General features: G+C 39.8%; 1 protein-coding gene across 13 annotated transcripts in view; it reads left to right on the top strand.

Annotated features, from left to right (window-relative positions):
* Window positions 1–20,555, top strand: part of EBF1 (EBF transcription factor 1) — a 395,077-nt gene that overhangs the window by 13,648 nt on the left and 360,874 nt on the right. For 12 of the 13 annotated variants that reach the window (XM_065874800.1, XM_065874809.1, XM_065874805.1 and 9 more), the window contains exons 5-6: window positions 1,104–1,177; window positions 10,673–10,741. In XM_065874800.1, coding sequence (XP_065730872.1) covers window positions 1,104–1,177; window positions 10,673–10,741 — 143 coding nt within the window. The remainder of the gene's footprint in view (window positions 1–1,103; window positions 1,178–10,672; window positions 10,742–20,555) is intronic. The other variant, XM_065874803.1, reaches the window with a different exon arrangement.

The raw sequence follows: 20,555 nt of genomic DNA, 5'->3' as shown, positions 1-20,555 counted from the left end.
TCTCAGGTTCATAAACAAGCACATTCTAGCCAACTATAAGTTAGTTACTGCAGTTTCTGTGTATCATAAAAAAGGATAGTCTCTGGTTAACTTAAGTAGTTCCATCACCAAGAAATTGAGAGTTATCTGAATGTGTGAAAGTAATTTTGTTAACAATTTGAAGCTGTGTTATATTAGTACTATGCAGTGCTACATTGTTAAGTTAGTTAAAATGTATCCCCATGCAGAGCACTGCTCTATCCATAGCTGTGAGCTTTTCTTTGGCCCAGGTGTTAACATGTAGATCTTCCAGTAAGCAGAGGTCTCAAGGAAACTGCCTGGTGACCTTAAGGAAAATGTTTGTACACATATTACTAAAAACAGACAAAAACATCTTGGCTGGTGAGGTGGCTTGGGACTCCAAATTTTGAGAGTCAGATGTAATTCTTCTTAGTTGAGGGAGATAACTGTGGCTTAACTCCTCCTGCCCCAACCCTGCCTGTCCCCCTGCATATGCGGGCGAGTATTACTGTTTGGGTCGTTATACACCCCAGAGAGCACATGTTTTCAACCTGTAGGCAGGAAGGATTTCCCCTGATGGATGAATCATCTCAAGACAGTGAATGGACTCATTAACCATACCCTCACTTGTTTTCTACTACTTACCTCTAGAATATTACATGTTGGAGTTGGAAGTAGTAAAATGAGGCGACAAATATGAATCATTTAAAAATAAAATCCATGTGCTTTTCTATATTTTAAGTCACTAGTATCTCAATCTGCTAAGCCTTCTGGGTTTTTCCTTCCCCATTGATTAGATTTATTTTTATTCTGAATTGAAGAGAGAATTGTGGTTGTCTTGACGACAGAAGCCCATCTCATACAAGGATCCAAAGATGTGCGTTATAATAAGGAGGTTGATGGGACAGAGAGGAACATATCCCCTTCCACTCAATTTGGGTTGATCCTTAACAACTGTCTTAAAACAATCAGCCCAGTGAGGCCTTTGGCTCTGAAAGCTAATTGGCCTTGCGGCAGTGGTGAATGGTCAAGAACTTGACTGTGGTAGTTTGTCCTCTGCTACTTGGTTCCATTCTTAGCTCAAATCGTGCCTTTGTTTACAGGCCATAGTGTATGAAGGCCAAGACAAGAACCCAGAAATGTGCCGAGTCTTGCTCACACACGAAATCATGTGCAGGTAAGAAATACCTTTTTCTTTCCCTTTAATTAGCAAAGAGAAGATGAATTTGTATCTCAAATCTAGGTGAATTCAGGTCTGTTTTTGGGTATATGTTTATCTTCTGTTAGACAATCTAAAAACTGTTAGATGTGAGTATTTGGTAGTTAAGTGTCAGGCATCACAGTGGTTCTCAATTATTTATTAGATTTCATCCTAAAAGACATACGTTCCAATTTGATATTGCATTGTTAATGGGCACAAAGCAGTGCCCTCTCCTTTTTCCTTTCAATTGAGTAAAATACAGTATAACCCTTCTAGTGTTAATATATGTGCTCAGCTGCATTGCTAGTAAAATAAGAGTTCTATTGAGGTCAGCAGAAACCTCTGTTTGGATAAGACTTGAAAGTTATAGTTCCCCTTTTTAATTCTTCCACTTAACAATGTGACCATCCATACAAAGGCATCATTCCTCCCCACACCAACCCAACATCTGATCTCTTAATCTTAGTTACCTTTTATATAACTATGACAATGTAGCTAACATTTCTTAAATGTAGCGAGCTTTTGGAAGGATGGCAAAGATGAGTCACTGAAAGGTATAAACATTCATGTTGTCCACAAATGAGTATCTTTATTTTTGTCTGAAGCTACGTTTGAAACCAGGCAAGCAGACCACATTCACTTCCATGGCCTCAGCCAACCCTCCACATGGGAGAGAGTAAACCAGAGAACAGCCTTGTAACTTGCAGTTTAGGATTCTAATTCTTCGTAAAATAACACTGGCACTTTGCTTCTGATATATTCTGAGTAATTGGATAAAGCATGACAATGACACTCTGCATCAGGGAAGGGCTACTAATTGCTTTGTTAGCCACGCAGCCTCTCCTGGCACAAAGCATGCTTGGCTCCTGACTGTTACTGACCAAACCATTTAGGAGTTTCAGCTGCTGCTTCGGCATGGGTGGGTTTATTTGCTGTCCACAGACTTGCGGGGAAAGCAATCTGAAAACTCTACAGGTGGAAATAAAATAGAAAAGAGATTAATGTGTTTCCTTAGTGAAGTCCCAAGTAGTAACTTCTTCTATATCTGTAATATGTATGTAAAAATTTCTTTTTCTCCCTTTTTAAAAAACATTCTGCTAATATATTATTCTAAAATATACAGGAGGTTCACAAGTTTTCACTTTAGTGATTTGTAAAACTTGTTAATTGTTCCGAAAACAGGTTGCTTCTCTCTAACTTTAAAGCAGCAACAAAATCCAAAAATATGGTCATGGATTTCTTAGAAGATATTATTAGGCAAACTTAGTGTTATACTGTATACAACAGTTGCACAGCTAAAGCTGAGCTGCGCTCTTCAGAATAAAATGAGTAAAATCATGAAACAAATGACCTCCTTCGTATTACTATTTTTCCAGCCATATTTCTATTTCGTCTTCCCACAATTAGCATGTTGTTAGAATGAATTTTCCGTATTCTGTTCCATGTGACTCCAGCAAACAGGAGACAGGAAGATGGATCTCAACCAACAGACCAACTAATATCTATAAATCATAGATTTGCATCTCATATCTGTACTTGTTTGGACTATGCTAGAAATTATTCTTAAAATACTTAAGATATATTATGCCTTTCACACACAAGCCTACACTCTGTTAATGCAATTTATATTTTTCTTGTTCTGGAAATTCATTGGTCCAAAGTACTTTATGATGCTGGTTGATGTGCTTTACTGCTGACGTTCTTTCTATATTTTAGAAACATAAAAATAGCAAAAAATAAAATTCTCAAGCCACTGAAGGCAAATGATGTTTGTACTGCATGGGTAAGAGGGAAGAGCCATATTCAAAATGTCATCCTGCTAATGTTACAGATGATGGTTTTCCTGGCTGCCTATAGATGTGTAAGGGGTACTGTTTGTTTACCAGGCCGCCATGACCCTATTACACAAGCCTGTCATCTATTGTGTGGCTAACAGTCTTTTAAATTGCAAATCTGATGCTCTTTAGGGGGCTTTAGGAAAAAAATTCTCACTTTCCACACCATCCTATTTCTCTTGATTTCTTGCCGGTTGTAAGTGGACGTTGGGATGTGCTGAATTTGCACCAGGGGTGCAAATGCAGGCTCAATTATAAGCATAAAATTAGAGTCTGTTCACCATTAATCAGCCTGGCTAATTGCTATGCACCACCATTAACCATATGGTGTGAAAGACAGCTTGCTCTCCCCAAGATGAAATTTCTTCACTGCAGACATGAAATAGTGAGGGCCCTGGATTTTAAAATAGGTTGTTTTAGATATTTAATTTCTAAACAACTTTCTGCAGTGCTTTCTATCAAGGCTAACGGCACAATAAAACTTTGCATTTATGTCACAAAAGAGGTATATTTATAGTATGTTGGAGCTACGGGTGAAGGAGACACAGAGAATTTAGATCGACAGGAAAGGGCTTGGGATGATTCTGTTTTGTTGTCATCAAAGAAAAAAGAAAAAAAAAATAAACACCAGGGAATTGTGTATTAGGTGGTTACAAATTTTTAAAAATCAGTTTTGTTCTGTTGAGAGGGTAGCCCTATTGCATGAGCTGTCTAAAGGACTTACTGCCATGGGATTGTTATCATTGTCTCTCTTTGAGACAAAACCCCTTTGACTTGATGGCATAAAACTCTTTCCACGGAATTCTGGGAGAGGTTCTGCATTTTTGGTAAACTGGAATTTATTATACCAATCATCATTATTACATTTTGCTAATACTTGGTGATTAAGCTCTTAAAAAGTATGGCCCCATGAAGGATTTTTAGAAGCAGGATTCATTCCACAAAGCATTTGATTATAAATGCATCTCCACATCCTGTGTTTAAAATGTGAATGGAAAATAGGAACTCTACTTGGTAGGTGCGTCCAGTTCCCAGCCCCCCAGGCAGGGCAAAGCAGATTTTCTCCCTTTCCAGTGAACAGGACAATTGCAGGGGATGGGTGCTGTATTTAGGAAGGCATTTTTTCCCCACTGTCAGTGCCTAACATCTTGTGGACCATGAGCTCCCAGGGCTAGCCTGGTCCCTTGATATGGCTTGTTCTTCCTTCCTCTTTGGCTGGTGTATTCTCATTTTTTTCCTTTAGATTCCCACTTACGCATCCTTGGTTGTTGGCCTGAGCGAGGTCCCCTTATTATTCATTCCTGTGATATCCTGCGCTTTTCCTTCATAGCATGCAGCACACTGTAATTGTGTGTCCAAGGCCTGTCTTTCTTTGCTGGACTAAGAGCTCCTTGAAGACAAAGAAGTTACCCAGTTTTCCTCTCTGCTTTAGTTGCCCATGTGTGAAATGGGGAGAAACTATTACTTCTCTCATAGGGGGGTGGTTAAGATTAAATGCTGTAATCCCGATAAATGCTTACCATGGTACCTGCCACATAGTAAGTGCCGAATGTCTATTGTCATTATTAATAGTAGCAGCAGTAGTATTAGTATTGATATTAATAGAAGCAGTGGAAGTAGTGGGAGCAGTAGTAGCAACATCTGCAGTGCCTAGTTAAGTACCTGGCACAGAGTTGCTCAAAGGGAAAGATGGTAAGAGAGTATTGAAAGGAAGGGAAGTGTCTACTAAAATGTTAACATGCTTTGTTCATTCCAGGTGTGCTGTTAAGGATATTTTCATTCATTCTTTTAGCACATACTATGTGCAAAGCACAGTGGAATGAAGAGCCAAAGAGGACTGGCCCCTATAGTAGGAGAGCTGACAGGTTAGCTTGGGAGAATGAGACTCATAAAACAGATAACTAGACAGCAGTGTAGAAAGGGTGGACAGGGATAAGAGGTGAGGCCAAAGACCACAGCTGCTCAGAGAAAGGTGGGTTTTAGCTGCAGGGATTGAGAGGAAGGTGAAACAGGACCCGGATTTTAGAGGGTGCATTAAGGAGCGTTTTGGTCCATTTGTTGGCAGTCCAGGCAGGATTTCTCTGGGGAGAGGTCTACAGATGGTGGGCCTTTGGCCTGGAGCTGGGCAGAGAGTCAGGGCGAAGGATAACCAACTTCTGAGGTCTTTTCTCAAAGGTGCAAAGTAAAGCTATGGGCTTACGTGGGATTGACAAGGATAGGTGAATAGAAAGAGAAGAGGCCATGGATACATCCTTGGGCAACAGTCTCATTTAGTGTGTTCGAGAATTAGGAAAAAGAACCTTGAGCATACAGAGCATAGAAATAAAAGGAGGGTGTTTCAAAGTCTGGGAGCCATCCATGTAATAAGTGTAGGGAGATCCAGATAGACTTGAATACTGAGAAAAGCACCAGAGAGCCGCTGGTGAACTTCAAGAGAGTACAATCAAGTTGGCGCTGAGGCCCAGAAGCCAGCTTTTATGGGGTTCAGGTGGCAAGGAGTGACGGCAACTCTGGCAAGGGGACAGCTGGACAGTGAAGAAACCAACTCAAGAGGAAAGAAGGAGTGTGTCTTTTTTTAAAGAATGGAAAAACTTAAGTTGGTTAACTGAGGGAAAGAATGAGCTTATTACTATTAATCAGACTATTCAGATAACTCATATATCTCATTCTCTAGCCACTTTGGCTAAATGGGTAAGATAATCTTGCTTTTTGTTGTAAGGTTTAGAGATGGAGCTGATGCTTTCCTCCACTTGAGAGAGCCTCTACTTATGGGAAGAAATTCCATGTCCCTAAGATGAGGATCTGCAGGCCTCGTGACCAGGAAACAAGTATATGTTTCTTGCCGTGATTTGTGAAGTCATATGTCAGTGCACTAGAGAGCTGCCACCTGTGTCATGCTGCTAAGGAAGAAACTCACAAGCTTGCTTTTCCCTGGACTAGCTTGTCCGAGGGATGCACAATCTTGCTGGGGAAAGGGCTGCTGTTTTGAGTCCACAGTGTACGTAGGACACGGGGTGCGGGGTCCCCACTCCAGTGATGGGCCACATTGCTCTCCTGCCACTTGGGTTGCAGGTTGCAAAGAGATGTGAAGTAGTGGGAATCCTGCCCTGTGACAAAGCAAATGAGGAAACTCCAAGGCCCCTGACAGATTCCTGCTTTAGGAAGCAAATGCCAGGTCTGTGCCTGGTGCAGTGCCTGACAAACACAGTAGGAGTCTAAAGAACAGCATTTGAAGGGATGAAGATCCATCAGTCCCACAGTAATGAGGACATGACTGGCACTGTGATTTCTTCTGTTAACCTGGTAACTTTTCCCTTGAAGTGCTTTTGCGTCTGTTGTTCCAGGTACTGTATTGTTTCAGGCCGAGACCTCTCCTGCCTTAAACACGAGTGAATCTGTTCTCCCTTCATTCTGTCCTTCTTGCTTAATGCCTGCCTTGTGTATGGTGCTGGTTGGTACCCACCTTTCTCAGTCCTTCTGAGTTCAGTAGAGGGGCATAGGGAGCAGTTCGGCTTGGAGAAGGGAGGAAAGAGAAGACAAGAAGGCAAGAAAGACCATCACAGGGAAGGAAGACAGGTCCTTGCTCTGCTTGGCTCTGGGTTAGAAGTAGGGAGCTTTAGGGGGTTAGATGCCAGCTCAGCCTAAAGGAAGACCTTCCTTCCCCAATTTGCAGTTGAGTTTTAGTCTTTTAATAGGAAAATAATATTGCAATACAAAGCAGAAGACTGCAGGAGTACAGAAATAAAATATATATCCTCTATACTTCCCCACTTATTCCACTCCTTATAGGCTATTTCTTTGAAGTTTCTATTCATTCATTCAAAAAATACTTCCAGAGGGCCTACTGTGTGCCGCACTCTGTTCTAGTTGCTGGGGACTCAGGGATGAACAGAACAGTCTAAGACCCTTGTACTCAAAGACAGACAATAAATAAGAAGACAAATATAAATGACAATGTGATGAGTGCTAGGAAGAAAAGTGAAGCAGGATGAGGGGCTAGAGAGCTCTGGGGGTAGTCAGGGAAGGGCTTCTGCAGGCTGTCACTTTGTGCAGAAATTTGAGTGAAGTGAGGGTGTGAACTGGCTTGTGAGACTATTTGTCTCTTCCCCTCACTCCCTTCCTCTCTCTCAGTCTTTCCTTTTTTTCTCCTAGAAGTAGGACCATACCGTACATACTATTCTGCAGCTTGGCTTTCTCAGGTCATAATATGATGTAGATGGTGTGTACATAATATGATGTAGATGGTGTGTACAAACTTCTTTCCGTGATGGTGTGTACAAACCCACCTTCGTTCTTTTTAATACTGCACACAGTTCCATATTTACATGTATATATGTACACACACATATATGTATATGTGTATATGAATATATTTTAAAAGTAGGCTTACACTGTAGACACTGTTTTGTTGCCACTCCAGACGCAGAGCAGATCCCAAGAATCCCGTTTTGGGTATGATGACTACGTGATGCAGTGACATGACTTGAGAGGCAGGAAAGCAGGAAACCTGTTGGGCTATTTTTCATACTTTGTATAGGGTTTTATAAATGATAAATGACCTCCAGCCCTTTAGTCTGTTTTCCTTCTTCGTTATTCCTATTTTATTCCTATTCTATTAGTCCTATACACTTCTGTTCTTCGCATCTGCTTTTTTCCCTGGGTCCCTTGGGGCACAGCAGAGAGGGGGTGGTTCTCACTTAGGCTGTGCTTCGATTTAGCTGGCTGCACTCCAGGGCATTTTTATCTTAAGGGGTTGAAGACAGTGCTTAAGGCACAGGGCATATCTGAGGCCCAGTGTGGCCCTTGCTTGGGGAGGTGGTCTGGTGTATGGGGTGGGATGGAGGTGAACGTTCCTTTCCTCAGCAGTGTCTGCTCAGAGGGTCAGCTTGGCTTCCTCTATCTGCTACCTTCCTATTTTCTTGGATTGTATTTTCCCCAGTACATTACATTCATTCATGAAGTCGTCCAATCCACCAACCAATATTTGAGCTTCTCTATTCTGTCTCAGGCCTTATGCTACTCATTAGGTAAATAAAATTGACAGTGTGTTCCTTTATGAAGCGTATGAGTTAGTAGGGGAGGGGGTGAGAGGAGACAGTGGCAAAAAAAAATGCAAATATATATGTAAGTATATAATTTGCTTTGTGTTTCATGCCCTGAAAGGAAAAACCAGAGGAACCTATCAAGTGTCAGGGCTAGCTTCTCTGAGGAAGGAAGAAGCCTAGAGACTGAGGCCCAAAGAGGGGGTAGAGGCTGGCTAACCAGGCAGGGCTTGGATGAAGAGCAGTGCAGGCCTGGAGGCCTGACCGGACCTGGGCCTGAGGTCAGACTGAGCGTGGCCCATTAGAGAGATTGAAATTAGCCAGTGAGGCTGCAGCTTGGCAAGTTGGAGGAGAGTGACAGGAGACTGGGAGGTGGTCTGGCCATAGATGTATTCTCAGTGTGGTGGGAAGCCTTTAAAAGGTCTTGGGTGGTGAAGTGACACAGTCCAATTGACATTTTGAAAAGATCACTGTGGCTGTCATGGGGGGGTGAAGAGTAGACACAGAGAGACCAGGTGGGAGGCCACTGCAGGAGTTAAAGCGAGAAAGTGAAAGTGACTCAGATGAGGGTGATGGCAGTGAGGAGGGAGAGAATCACATTGTCTTGAGATGTAGATTCTAGTCTGAAATTATCATCAGGTGGGTTGGAAGAGTCCCTGGAAGGCATTCAGTCCAGGCAGGACAATGGTGAGGGGTTTGACCAATAGGGATTTGCCCAGTCGCTGTTTTGAAAAAGAAAGGAACAAATGGAAAATAGAAAGGAGAAATAGGCCTTCCCATGCATTGCTTTTATCGCTGGGAAAAGACCTGGGCTCTGTCCCTGGGCTGCTTTTGGACATCTGAGCCCTCACACTTAGAGGTGGGTACCACAGTCGCCCCATTTTACACATGAGGAAACTAAGACTCCAGGAGGTGGAATAACTTGCTCCAGCTGCCACAAGCCACTCGGATTCCAGAGTCGGTGTGCTTAACCACTGTGCTCTTCTGGCAAAGCCCTTGAGATGTAGGTGCAGGGGAGTAGAGTTCAGGGAGGATAGAGTTTAGTTTGTAAATTATTATTATTTTTTGTATGCATTTCAAAGACTGTACTCCTCATTCCCTTGTTTCTTCATCTTAGGTATTGGGATCCTTTGCGCTTTCTATCCCCAAAGTACTAGTATAGCAGAACTCAGGCCTGGAGGAAATAGTTTCCTCTGAATCAGAAAAGGAAAGGCTCTTAAGGGAGTGGCATGGTTTTTAGCTGGGGCTTTGACAAAGGAGATACAATTCTTGCTGTTGTTTTCTGAAGATACGAGAAGCAAATCGAATGAGCACCAAATATGGAAGCTGATTCTCTTTTCAGAGATATAGTTACAGCCAGAAGAGAGACTTCCTAACTTTGCTGAAAGACTCCCTGTGCAGGCGTATATTTCTGGGTCCTGAAAATGAAGTTCAGTGTTTGTTTCTCTCTAGCAGCTCTCTAAATTTAGGCTCTATGATTCACTAAGTCGAATGAGTCTGTGTGTATGTTTGTGTGTGTGTGTGCGTGCTTGTGTAAGCAAGAGGGAGAAAAGTGCATATTTTATTTGTGGTGCAAGGCAATGTATAATGCTTGGATAACTCCCTCACCTCCTTGACTGATCAAATACGTGCTTTTATAGTGTGCCCTTGGGTATAGACTGGCCAGTGGACACATTTCTTATTTGCAAACAAGTCTCAGATGGATCGTTTTCCATCGACCATGGGTAGTTTTCAAAAACCCTAATTTTTCACTTTTTAGAAGCATCTCAGGTTAAGAAAAAACTGTCAACTTTAAAGTCACACATGGGGTGGGATTTTGATAGTAGGTGCTTTTCTTGCCCACGTCTGCCTTTTCTCTGACCTAATAAAGAGCGTCCATTGCCAGGCTTCTGCCAGGCTTTGGAGCAACTGTCCTAAATGCTTCCAGGAAACTTGCACAGTGACCAGAGCAGGGCACAAAAGCCAGAGGATGTGTGGATCTCTATTTTCTTTTATCTTGCCTCTTTGTCTCGATTGTTGTGTTGTACTTTTATTCTTACATTCTGAACATGGTTCAAAAGCAAACAGTTACAGTTTTAGGATTTGGGGAAGGTTGTGGTTGAAGGAAACGTCTCCCATAAAAGAGGAAGGAGAAGAAAAAGGAATCCATTTAATACAAAATGACTGGAGGGGGAGAAATCACTCATACCTCATTATTGACGCGTTCCACACAATTAGTGTGATCTTGAGGGAAGAGTGTTTAAGCCACCCACAACCCTGAATATTCTCATTGGGTAGATGTAATAATAATGCATTTCACAGTGAACTCTTCCAATCCTGCGGGCAGTGATGGGAAGACCCCATCTTAGGGCTGTCAGTCCTCGCTCTGTGGGAGTCCCTCTCCCTCCCTCCTTTGTGCAGGGAGAGGTTAAGCCTGGCCATTAACCCATAGGTGACCCAAATAGAACGTTCTGTCTCAGGGATCCGTTGATTGCCAGGTATGGCTTTGTGGTAATTCTAGCATTTGCAACCCAGCAATTTGAACCTTCTGTCTGCCTAAATGATGATTTTACATGGTAATGGTTGTACTAAATCCTCTTGCTTTTGCTCCATAGCCGCTGTTGTGACAAGAAAAGCTGTGGCAACCGAAATGAGACTCCCTCAGATCCAGTGATAATTGACAGGTAGGGACCGCTCTACTTTCTCTCGGTTCTTTTTCCTCATTATAATGAAACACCTGTCTTGCGTGGCTCATGGGTGAGGGTTAGGAAGGCATGTGGCCGAAATTTGCCTGTTGGTCATGACTTCAGCTGCGCCGAGCTATTGCGATTCCTGGGAAAGCCATATGGGATGTTCTTTGGAGGCCTGTTTTCTTGGATTGCTCCAGTTTTGTGTCTGATTCACGCTCCTAAAGGCATATTTTCTTCTTTCTTGCCTTTCTGTGGCTCAATCCTCGCGCTGTGCCAGGAAGCTTCAGAAATAAAATAATAATAGTTTGTGATTTATGAAATGTGGTTGGGTGCTTATAAATATTTAACTTTTATTTGAAAAATGTTTGAATCATTATCACTTTTAGCTACAGTAGTTCTGTTGGACGCAATCCATCTACACTTTAAGGTTTTATTTATGCATAAAAGCAGTTTTAAAGAGATCTGTGAACCAAGATTTTCTACAGTAATTTCCCGTGTTTGATTGTAGCTCACGCTGCCTTGTAGTTGATTAATTTATCCTGCTTGTCTTAATTATTGTGTTTTTAAACAGATCCATATTACTAATCTGACATGACCAAGTAAATCACTGTAGAACAATAAATCTGTTTTAGTTGCTCGGCACAATTTTGAGTCAGTGTGTGCACAGATTATGCAAAGTTGCATTCCAAATATTCGTTTTATATTTTAATTATTGAAATTCATTGTATGGAAACATGTATGATAAACCATTTGTTACATAGCGTTACTCATTGGGAGTTAAATGGCCTGGAAGGTTTATAGATACTGTCAGTTGTCAGCTAGGACAAGAGCTAGCACCCTCCGTTAGCTGGAAGAGTCTTGCAGGTAAGACTGACTGATCCCTCATTGAGGAAATCAACAGCTGAACAAAAGTCCCTTTTGGGGTTTGGTAATAATGATTTTTGACACCTCCCCCCTGCCCCGCCCACCCATCTGTCTTTCCAATTCTTTACTTTTTGGAGGCTTGCTCTGTCATTTTTCAGTTGACTGAAAAAGTGTTTGCTTTACTGTAATTTGTGACAAAACATCGGTTGTTGATTTTGACTTATGTGATTCTTCAGGCTTAAACCCAATTTTGATTGCCAAGTAGCTTTATAAAACTTACATTTCAATCAGATATTTTACCTAAATATCTTTCACTAATACTCACCAAAGACATATATCTTTGCTTGATAAGTGAGGATTAATATCTTTGATTCAAACTTAAAAACATCAACGGTTTAGTGTGTAATGAAGTTGTGTGCTGCCTATAGAATTAGCATAGCATGTTTATCTACAAAAGCAGACATGCCATTATGTAATTTCTTTTTTCTGCAATGGCAGATAAATCTTCAAATGAATAAGATAAAAAATAAATATAACCTTTGTTGTTTGTTTCACTTAAATACCTCTCTTCAAAATGCCATTTTTTATTTTAAGCAGATTTTACTCTTCTGTCAAAAAGAAAGTGTTCTGATCAAAGGACCAGCCCAAATATTCCCCCAAACTTTGAAACTATCAACATTCGGTTCTGCCACACAGTTTCTTTTGGTTCAGATGATAAGAACCTTACTTTGCCACCCGCAATGAAAACACTTTTTTTTTTTTTGCTTTTGAATGGGTTAAGCTTTTAAGTTCTTCGTTTGGTTTTAAGCCGTGACTCTGATATAGAAGGTTGATATGACTGTGGTTTGAATAACATTTGATTTTGACCTGTTTCTGTGGGTTGCGATGGCATAAGAAACTTGACTCAGCAGCGCTGTAATTAGCTCGGCCCGTGTTTTTGAAACAGGATTGTGTTACCTGGATTGCATTAGTGTGGCTTCTATTGTTGCCGCCTTGCATCTGTCCCAGTAGGGTACTTAAAACCTTTTCTTGGCTGGGGTAGTTCAAACAATTTAGGCAAAATAAGTATGCACTTTATACTGTCGGTGGCTTTAGAGATATTACTCATGACATTTATCCTTTTCATTTTTTCTTTTTTGGTTTGACAAAGTAGAAAACGGTGTTAGCCAATCTTGGTCTCTTAAGAGAGGGATACTTGAAAAACGGCTGAAACCCAGGGTATCTGCATGAGTCCCAACATATGTTTATTTGCTGGCTGTTGCCACTGTCTCCCGTGAACCGTCTTTTCAAGCAGTGATGCCAGCTGATATGCACAAACCCATTTAGCTATTTTTATTTGCATCTGAGTTTTCAGAATTTATTTGTCCTTCAGTCTGCCAAAGGTTTTAAAAGCTCCAGTCCTGTCTGTGCTGATATGTGAAACTTCCATTTTTAACAACAAGCGAAGAGAATAACAACAGGAAAAGAACTTACACAGGGAAGGGCAAAATAGAAAAGATTTTTCAATTCCATAAAATTACTGCAAAGGGAAAAAAAAATGATGACAACCGTGTTTGAATTTCATACTTTCCAATTTGATTCTATATTACCGATTGCATAATATCTGTGTTACGTGCTTAGGGTTTGATTTGCTTTCAGATTTATGGATGCGAATCCCTGCATATTTTGTAAAAATAGGTTATGGGGCCTGCATTCAGTAGCAATAGTAACTGTTTTTACAAGATGCATACAATGTGCAATTATAGAGCTGAGGGTACAGGCAATCCTTGTGTGAGGATTTAGCATAGGTTTAACACGCAGTCACCTTTTGGGCACCAATAATTTTTAGTTCCCTTTGCTTGTCCTTCGGGTTTTGGAAGAACAGTGCTATTTTTATCAGTCAAAAGACTTTTAGCAGTGGTTATTCAGGAAAACTATTTATAGGATTGATAGAAGAGGCTTTCTGGTCATACGGCAATGGTACAGGGTAAGCTATTTCTGTGTTAAATTTTGGCTGTATTTTTTGCTGCCGGTGATTTGGGGACATCAGGTCGGCATACTCTATCAAAAAAGTGAAATTAACAAAATCAGCATTTATATACTGTGATTTAGAAAATGTGTTTCTACTTTCTTCTTTTATATTAGCGTGCGACAAAGTAAGAAAAATATGACCCCAACTCTTTTTACGATTGTGACAATTTGTCAAGTCACTTCAAACGAGTTTGGAGGAAAATTTCTGTAAACGTACAAAGTGGGCATCTGGAGTTGACTGCCAGGTTGTATTTCTGCCTAATGCCAAATGGCTTGATTGAGAATTATAAAAATCCTGGCTGTGCCCAATGATCTAGATATCTGGGCTGTGTAGACATGGGAAAAGTCAAATGTGTTATGTTTAATACCTGATGACCAGGAACTAATAACAGCAAATTTCATTATCGTTGAGGTAAAGGGCTATGTGTGGTAATTATTGTTAAAGTAAAAAGCAAAAAATGACTTACAGTTATTGGATTAAGGTGGAGATTGATTTAACATATTCGCGTAGCAACTCATATTTGAATTTAAAAGGTTTGCAATAAAATTCATGTTTAGAAATTGAATAAATTGTAGTTTTATTAAAACATTGGATATCCTTGTGTCCTAACCTTTTTCATAGGCGTTATCTTAGTTCAATAAATAAAACCTCATTAGGCTATTCCCATTTCAACGAGTTTATTAAATTTTGCAGGAGTAATTAGCATAAGCTGGGCTAATTTTTCTGGAAGACTAATGAGGGAGGTTCTTAATTAGGTTTACTTTGTAAGAATCAGAAACGATGATAATGACAAAAGTCACATAGGGTAGTCTGAATTGGGAACCCAGTTTTTCTGAATTCATAAAAAAACTTCCATTTTCTATGTGGAAACTTATTTATAAATGCTTGAACTGAATATATTAAGTGTGCATACTGTTATTCCTTATCTAGTTAGTTAGGATTACTGTGCATTCTAGATTTGCTTCACAAAACTCTTTATTTTCCTTTGAGCAATGACATGGATGAATACAGATGGTCTTAACAAAAACATTTCTTTCTCCGAAGTATGCTATAGGATTCCTTTCACATAGAGCCCTAAAGTTTCCGGCCAGATTTGTGTCACTTACTTCCAGTAGGGCAGGATAGGGGATGGCTCAGTACCTGTTTGTTTGTTTGTTTTTTTCAATTTAAGATCAGTGTGATTGATGAAATAATTGGATCACTAAATAAAGGGAGAAAATAAGAGCCCAATTCTTCATTTCTTTGTGCTGTGGATCATGAGAATTGACAAGTGGACTGTTTCCTTTTAATAGATAGAAATAATAAAGGATGAAATTCCTCCTCAAATTATCTTCTCCTGTCTTGTGTGAATTTAGACATAGTCCTTTCGGGATATAATGTGGCCTGAGTAACTGGAGAGTTTTGGATCCCTCACGGCCAATATTAAAAACATGGATTTTTAAAGCCTGCCAACTAATATCCTTGTAAAGATTTTGGGTTTGCTTAGTGCAGCTTTAACAGATTTGTCTTTCTATAGGAATCTCTGTATCTACATTTGAGATGTAAGCCCTGACATGCAACATTTAAAAAAAATACATGAGTTTTGTAACATGAAGAATTTAGCCTGTTCGGAATTAGCTCTTTAGGCCACACTTACCCAAGGGTCTCCTAAAAAGAAAAAAAGAAGTGTATATTTGTTTTTTTCTAGGATTTTCTAAAGATCTTTCACAACTCGATCACTTTCACCTAGGTGACACTAAATGTGTTTTCTTTACGATTGTTGTCTGAAATAGAATGTTCAGGACTGAAAATATTGGAATGGCCATTTTACCTGTTGAATTACGTCAGGGTTGTTCAGAGAAACAATTTTATTTAAGATCCATTCTTCATCTAAGAGGTTTAAATGCTGTACTAGGACTTTTCAGAAAAGCGCAGTGTTGTCTTATCACCAAGCTAAGTTCTTGATTAAATCGATCCTGTTGTGTTTATGTAACATATATATTCATTTGTATAATAGGAAAACAATAGTAAAACTTTAGAATTAGAATATAATTGAGGTTTTTTTTAAACATTGAGCAGGGTGAGCTATATTCTAATTCCTATATCAAGAATCCTAAAATGGTGAAGGCATCAGGTTCCCTCGACAGTAAATGATTTCCCTGTCCTTTATAATCAAACTTAAATCTCAAAATTCACTAAAAGTTTTTCCTTTATTTTCTGTAAAAAAAGTCCTCAACTAACATGAACATAAACATACTTTTATTAAAGTTGCAGATGAGGCTTTTAGTCAGAGTTTCATGGCTTTATTTCATTGACCTTTCAACTCATTATTTTGGTCTTCATCAGTTTTTAGAAGGACCAACCACTAAACATAATCGCTCTGTAAGGTGCACAGACAGCTATCTGGGGCTCAAGGAACCAGAGGTATCGATGCATTTCTCAGATTTCTGATATGACTTTTATATTGCCTGATTTCCTAACTTTGAATGCTCCATTAAAATAAAAGGAGGAGGAATTCACCCTTTAAAATTGCCGCAGGCAGGATAATTGCTGTCTTCTTGGTTGGTTTGAGAGGTTTGTGTTTTTCCAAAAGTGGAAAGGCAGCACTGACCCTGAGCGTGAATTTATGGTTGTTTATTAATCCTACCGTATTTAAACATTTGTTTCCTCAGTGGGAATTCATATGTGATTATTAGCGATGAGACTTATGTGAGAGACTATCATTCTAAATTTTATCACATATCAGATAATACCGTTCTGAATATGAGATGAGCCTGTATACTTGTGTGCAGTTTGCTACCGTGATAAGACAATAATGAATACAAAAAAAAAAAGAACATAACGAATACAATCAGCTAATAGCAGTCTATATTCCATTTGCTATCAGCTCTTCCCAAATACACAACCAGAATACATTCAAATGGATTGCAAACATGCTGACAATATATCATAATGCAAAATACTTTTACATGGTATAATACTACTGCAGACACCGTATAATGAACAACAGTGGTTTTCCTGTAAAGGAAATAATGGCAGCAACTTCCAAGAAATGTATTTAACGGAGCTTCAGAGAATCAGCAGTGCATATGTCTAACTGGCCTGGGTGTCAGCCCATGGTGTGGGTTTTAAATCCCATGTCATCATAACTTTGCTTTTGTAACAGTTCTGGAAAAATACAGAAAAGCAGTACAAACTCTTCTGTGTGTCATCTAACAACTTTGCACAGTTTGTGATGAGAACATATCATTATATTAAATATGCTTTTACTTTTCTAAAATAAATTGCTTAGAATGGGGGAAAAAGCCCAAATCCCTCCCCAAATGCAAATCTCCATTGATAAATTTTACTTGTTTTTCCTTACTGCAGGCACCTGACCAAACTCTTTAATAAAAATTGACCAGATTTAAAAAACTCTGTTTAGAGGCCCATGCATATAAAGAGATGGCATTTTGGTCTTTTTAATTTGCATCAGGTATTATCTGAAATAGACCATTAATTTTTCCTTCTCTCTCTTCCCACCATCTCATCCCTCCCTTTACAAACCGTGTAATTGTATACCATCCTGGACAATATAAAAGTGACCTGAATACTCCAATTGCAATCAGTGAAATATGGTGAACAGTACAGGTTTGTCTTTGGTTGCTTGCTGCCTTTAAAGGTGTGTGTAGATGGAGATAAATCTCCCTCGCAAACTCTTTCTCCAGTTACAAGCTTTTGTCCAGAGGTAAATGAAGGTTTTAACGTTACAGTACTTATTGTAATAGAATTTTAATTGCCTTAACCCTGCTAATGTGTGAAGCTGAGTGTGTGTGTGTGTGTGTGTGTGTGTGTGTGTGTGTGTGTGTATTTTTCATGAGGAGGGGAATCAAGCCAAAAAAAAACCCTGCATATTTTTCATGGGGGGAGAGGGGGTCACATATGGTAAATGATGCAAACTTAATGAAACTGGTTCTGGGGAAGAGAATGCCATTGGTGTTTCATCCATGTAATGTATATTCCACTTTCAGTGGGAACAGAGTGATCCTCAGTGTGCTTTGGGGATTTTTATTTTTGAAGGTGAAGTGCTTGGTTCCAGGTCCAAACTTGCCTCCAAACCCTACTTGGAAAGATGTAACTAGACAAGCTGGCCAATTATATAGCTTGATCCCACACAATAACCTCTAAAATGGCACTCGGTAACTATACCATCCTGCTAACTGTTTGAGGCACAATAGTTTTGTAATATAATATAAAGTAATAGTGTTAGCCAACACATCTTTAATAAGATATTGTTCGTGCCTTTGCCATATGCTACAGAGCAGCCTCTCACTCGGTGGGCCTTTTGATTCCTCTCAATAAGATTATTTCAAATACTCTAATCCTGAATCATTGACATGAATACAAAAGCCTAGTGACATCTAATAGATGCCTCTTAGCTTTGCTTTTCCTCTTGTTCCTTTCCTTTTTCTTCTCTTTTTACCTGACAAAAAGCTTATAGACACTTGGGCTCTGTCTCTCAGTAGCAGCATGGGGGGGGGGCTCCTCATGAGATATAAAGGAGGAAAAAGGACTGACAGAGGCCTGATAAGCTACAGAGTGAAGGGCCATAGATTAAAAGTAAATGCCAGTAAATCCTACCCTGTACACTTAACTCGTCCTTTTATTGTTTTCTTTAACACTTTCCATGCCAGGAGAGGGAAAAAAGAAAATAATAATCACATTGCACGTGTCCATTTTTAATCTGGACACGGTCACTATACGTATTGTATAGTTTTGGCAAGATTCTCAAATTTTGGTTCATGTCAACGTTATGGTGGTTTAAAAAAATGCCCCTTTAATCAATATCAGGACTCCCTCAAGAACTTTTTTTTTTTGCTCATTTGCTGCTTGATTGACCAAATATTGATACTATCTATGTCTGGTGGGGCAGTAGGTGAGTAGGTCAGAAGAGCCCTTCTGTAGGGTATGAACACTCATGACATGGCATTTCCAGGTTGAAGTAACTTTTTCTTTTCTTTTTATTTCTTTTTATTTTATTCATTTATTTAATTTTTGGCTGCATTGGGCCTTCGCTGCTGCACACGGGTTTTCTCTAATTGCTGAGAGCAGGGGCTACTCTTTGTTGTGGTGTGAGGGCTTCTCATTGCGGTGGCTTCTCTTGTTGCGGAGCACGGACTCCAGGCGTGCAGGCTCAGTAGTTGTGGCTCGCGGGCTGTAGAACGCAGGCTCAGTAGTTGTGGCACACGGGCTTAGTTGCTCCATGGCATGTGGGATCTTCCCGGACCAGGGCTTGACCCTGTGTCCCCTGCATTGGCAGGCGGATGCTTAACCACTGCGCCACAAGGGAAGCCCTTTCTTTTCTTTTTTAATCAATGAATTGGAAATGATCAAAGTGAAAGATCAGGATATCTTGTTCCATGATGGTAGCTGATGCTTTTTTGTGTGACCTTGCTCCCTGCTGTGCCCCAAGCGTTGCCTGCGCTGGACGGTGCCTTCTACACAGGCTGGAGGTGAGACTGAGGCAGCAGAGTGCAGGCAGAAAACTTGGCTAATGGTCAGAGGTTGTTTGCCCTCCACCTTCCTAAAGCAACCATGATTTGACTAAAGCTTTTTCTTTTTTTTTTTTTCTGTCGAAAGGTCAGACTATCATGCTACTTGCAATTTATTTATCATTGTTCAATAGAACAATAACTTCTCCCTATTTTGAATATGCTTTCCATTCATTAGTATTCTGATCTGTTAGTAGTATCTTAAGGCATCATTTCTGATAGTCTTGGATGCACTGTTGGTTGAAGTCCCCTCACAAAAGGAAAAGTTAGTTTGAAGAACCCTGGACCTGTGTCAGGTTTGGTTCCTCTCACATGTACACACACACACACACACACGTTACAAAGACAAAAACAAAGATGAAAAATGAGATGTCTCTTTTTTATTTATTAGGAAGTTCTTTAGAAAAGAAAGTTGGTTAAGAGTTATCTTTGAAGCTATTATAATGTTGAAAACTTGTGTTTCGCTACACGGTCTTTTTTTCTTAAAGCCAGATTCTAATCTCAGGTGTATGGCGTACATCTCAGAATATCTTTCAAAAAATTGAGTACTTCTTTCTGTGGCTATAGGAGTGGGAATGTCCTCTTCTGGCCGTCCGGCATGTTTTCTTGAAGACCAGCATCTGAATCCTGGCCTATGAGCACCTTAAAACAAAAGAAACAAAATGCCTGACCATTGTGAATTTAATAGTAACTTACATCTGAATGGAACTTGCAAAGTTATTGGTGGCCTTTAAGGTGTAGTATTTCAGAGAGTTCTCTTCACACAAATGTTAGGGCACAAATTAACTCCATTTTACACATATATAAACTGAGGCACACAGCTGAAGGAACTTTATTAGTGACAAAGCAAGTGATTAGAATATCGGTGTCCTAGCTCTCAGCCTGATCTTTTTCCTTTTCAGTTGCGCAGCTGAAATAAAATACGGTTTTCAGTATTTCACGTAGCCTCATTTATTTTTCTTGGAATCCACATTTCATCCTTTCCATGAATTAATCTAAACCTTTTTACCTAAACAGTTTTCTAGTATATCTGGCACTTAACTTCTGGGATTAAAAATAATAGTAATAATATAACATAAATTGTTGTACTCATTGCTAGAGCAATATTTGAGTTCTTGTGTCCTCATTTAATTTGATGAGTAAACCATTGTGTGTTTCACTAGGGGAGAAAACAGGCACTAATCCAAAGAGAAAACTGGGAAAAGGCAGAGTATAGTGGAAAAGGCCTAGAATTTGGAGTCCATTGGCAGGAAATCAAATTCCTCCATCATTAATTCCCAGTACCTGAGCCTCATGGGGTTCAATTTTTTTCATCTTTGAAATGGGAAGATCATCTCAATTTTGAAGAATGGTGTGGGTTAAAATACCTAGCACAGAGTTCGGCATATATTAAGTGCTTGAAATCAGGCAGCTCTTGCAATCT

This window comes from Phocoena phocoena, chromosome 3 (assembly GCF_963924675.1).
Source record: "Phocoena phocoena chromosome 3, mPhoPho1.1, whole genome shotgun sequence".
NCBI classification, from domain to species: Eukaryota; Metazoa; Chordata; class Mammalia; order Artiodactyla; family Phocoenidae; genus Phocoena; species Phocoena phocoena.
This window is presented reverse-complemented; position numbering and strand designations above follow the sequence as displayed.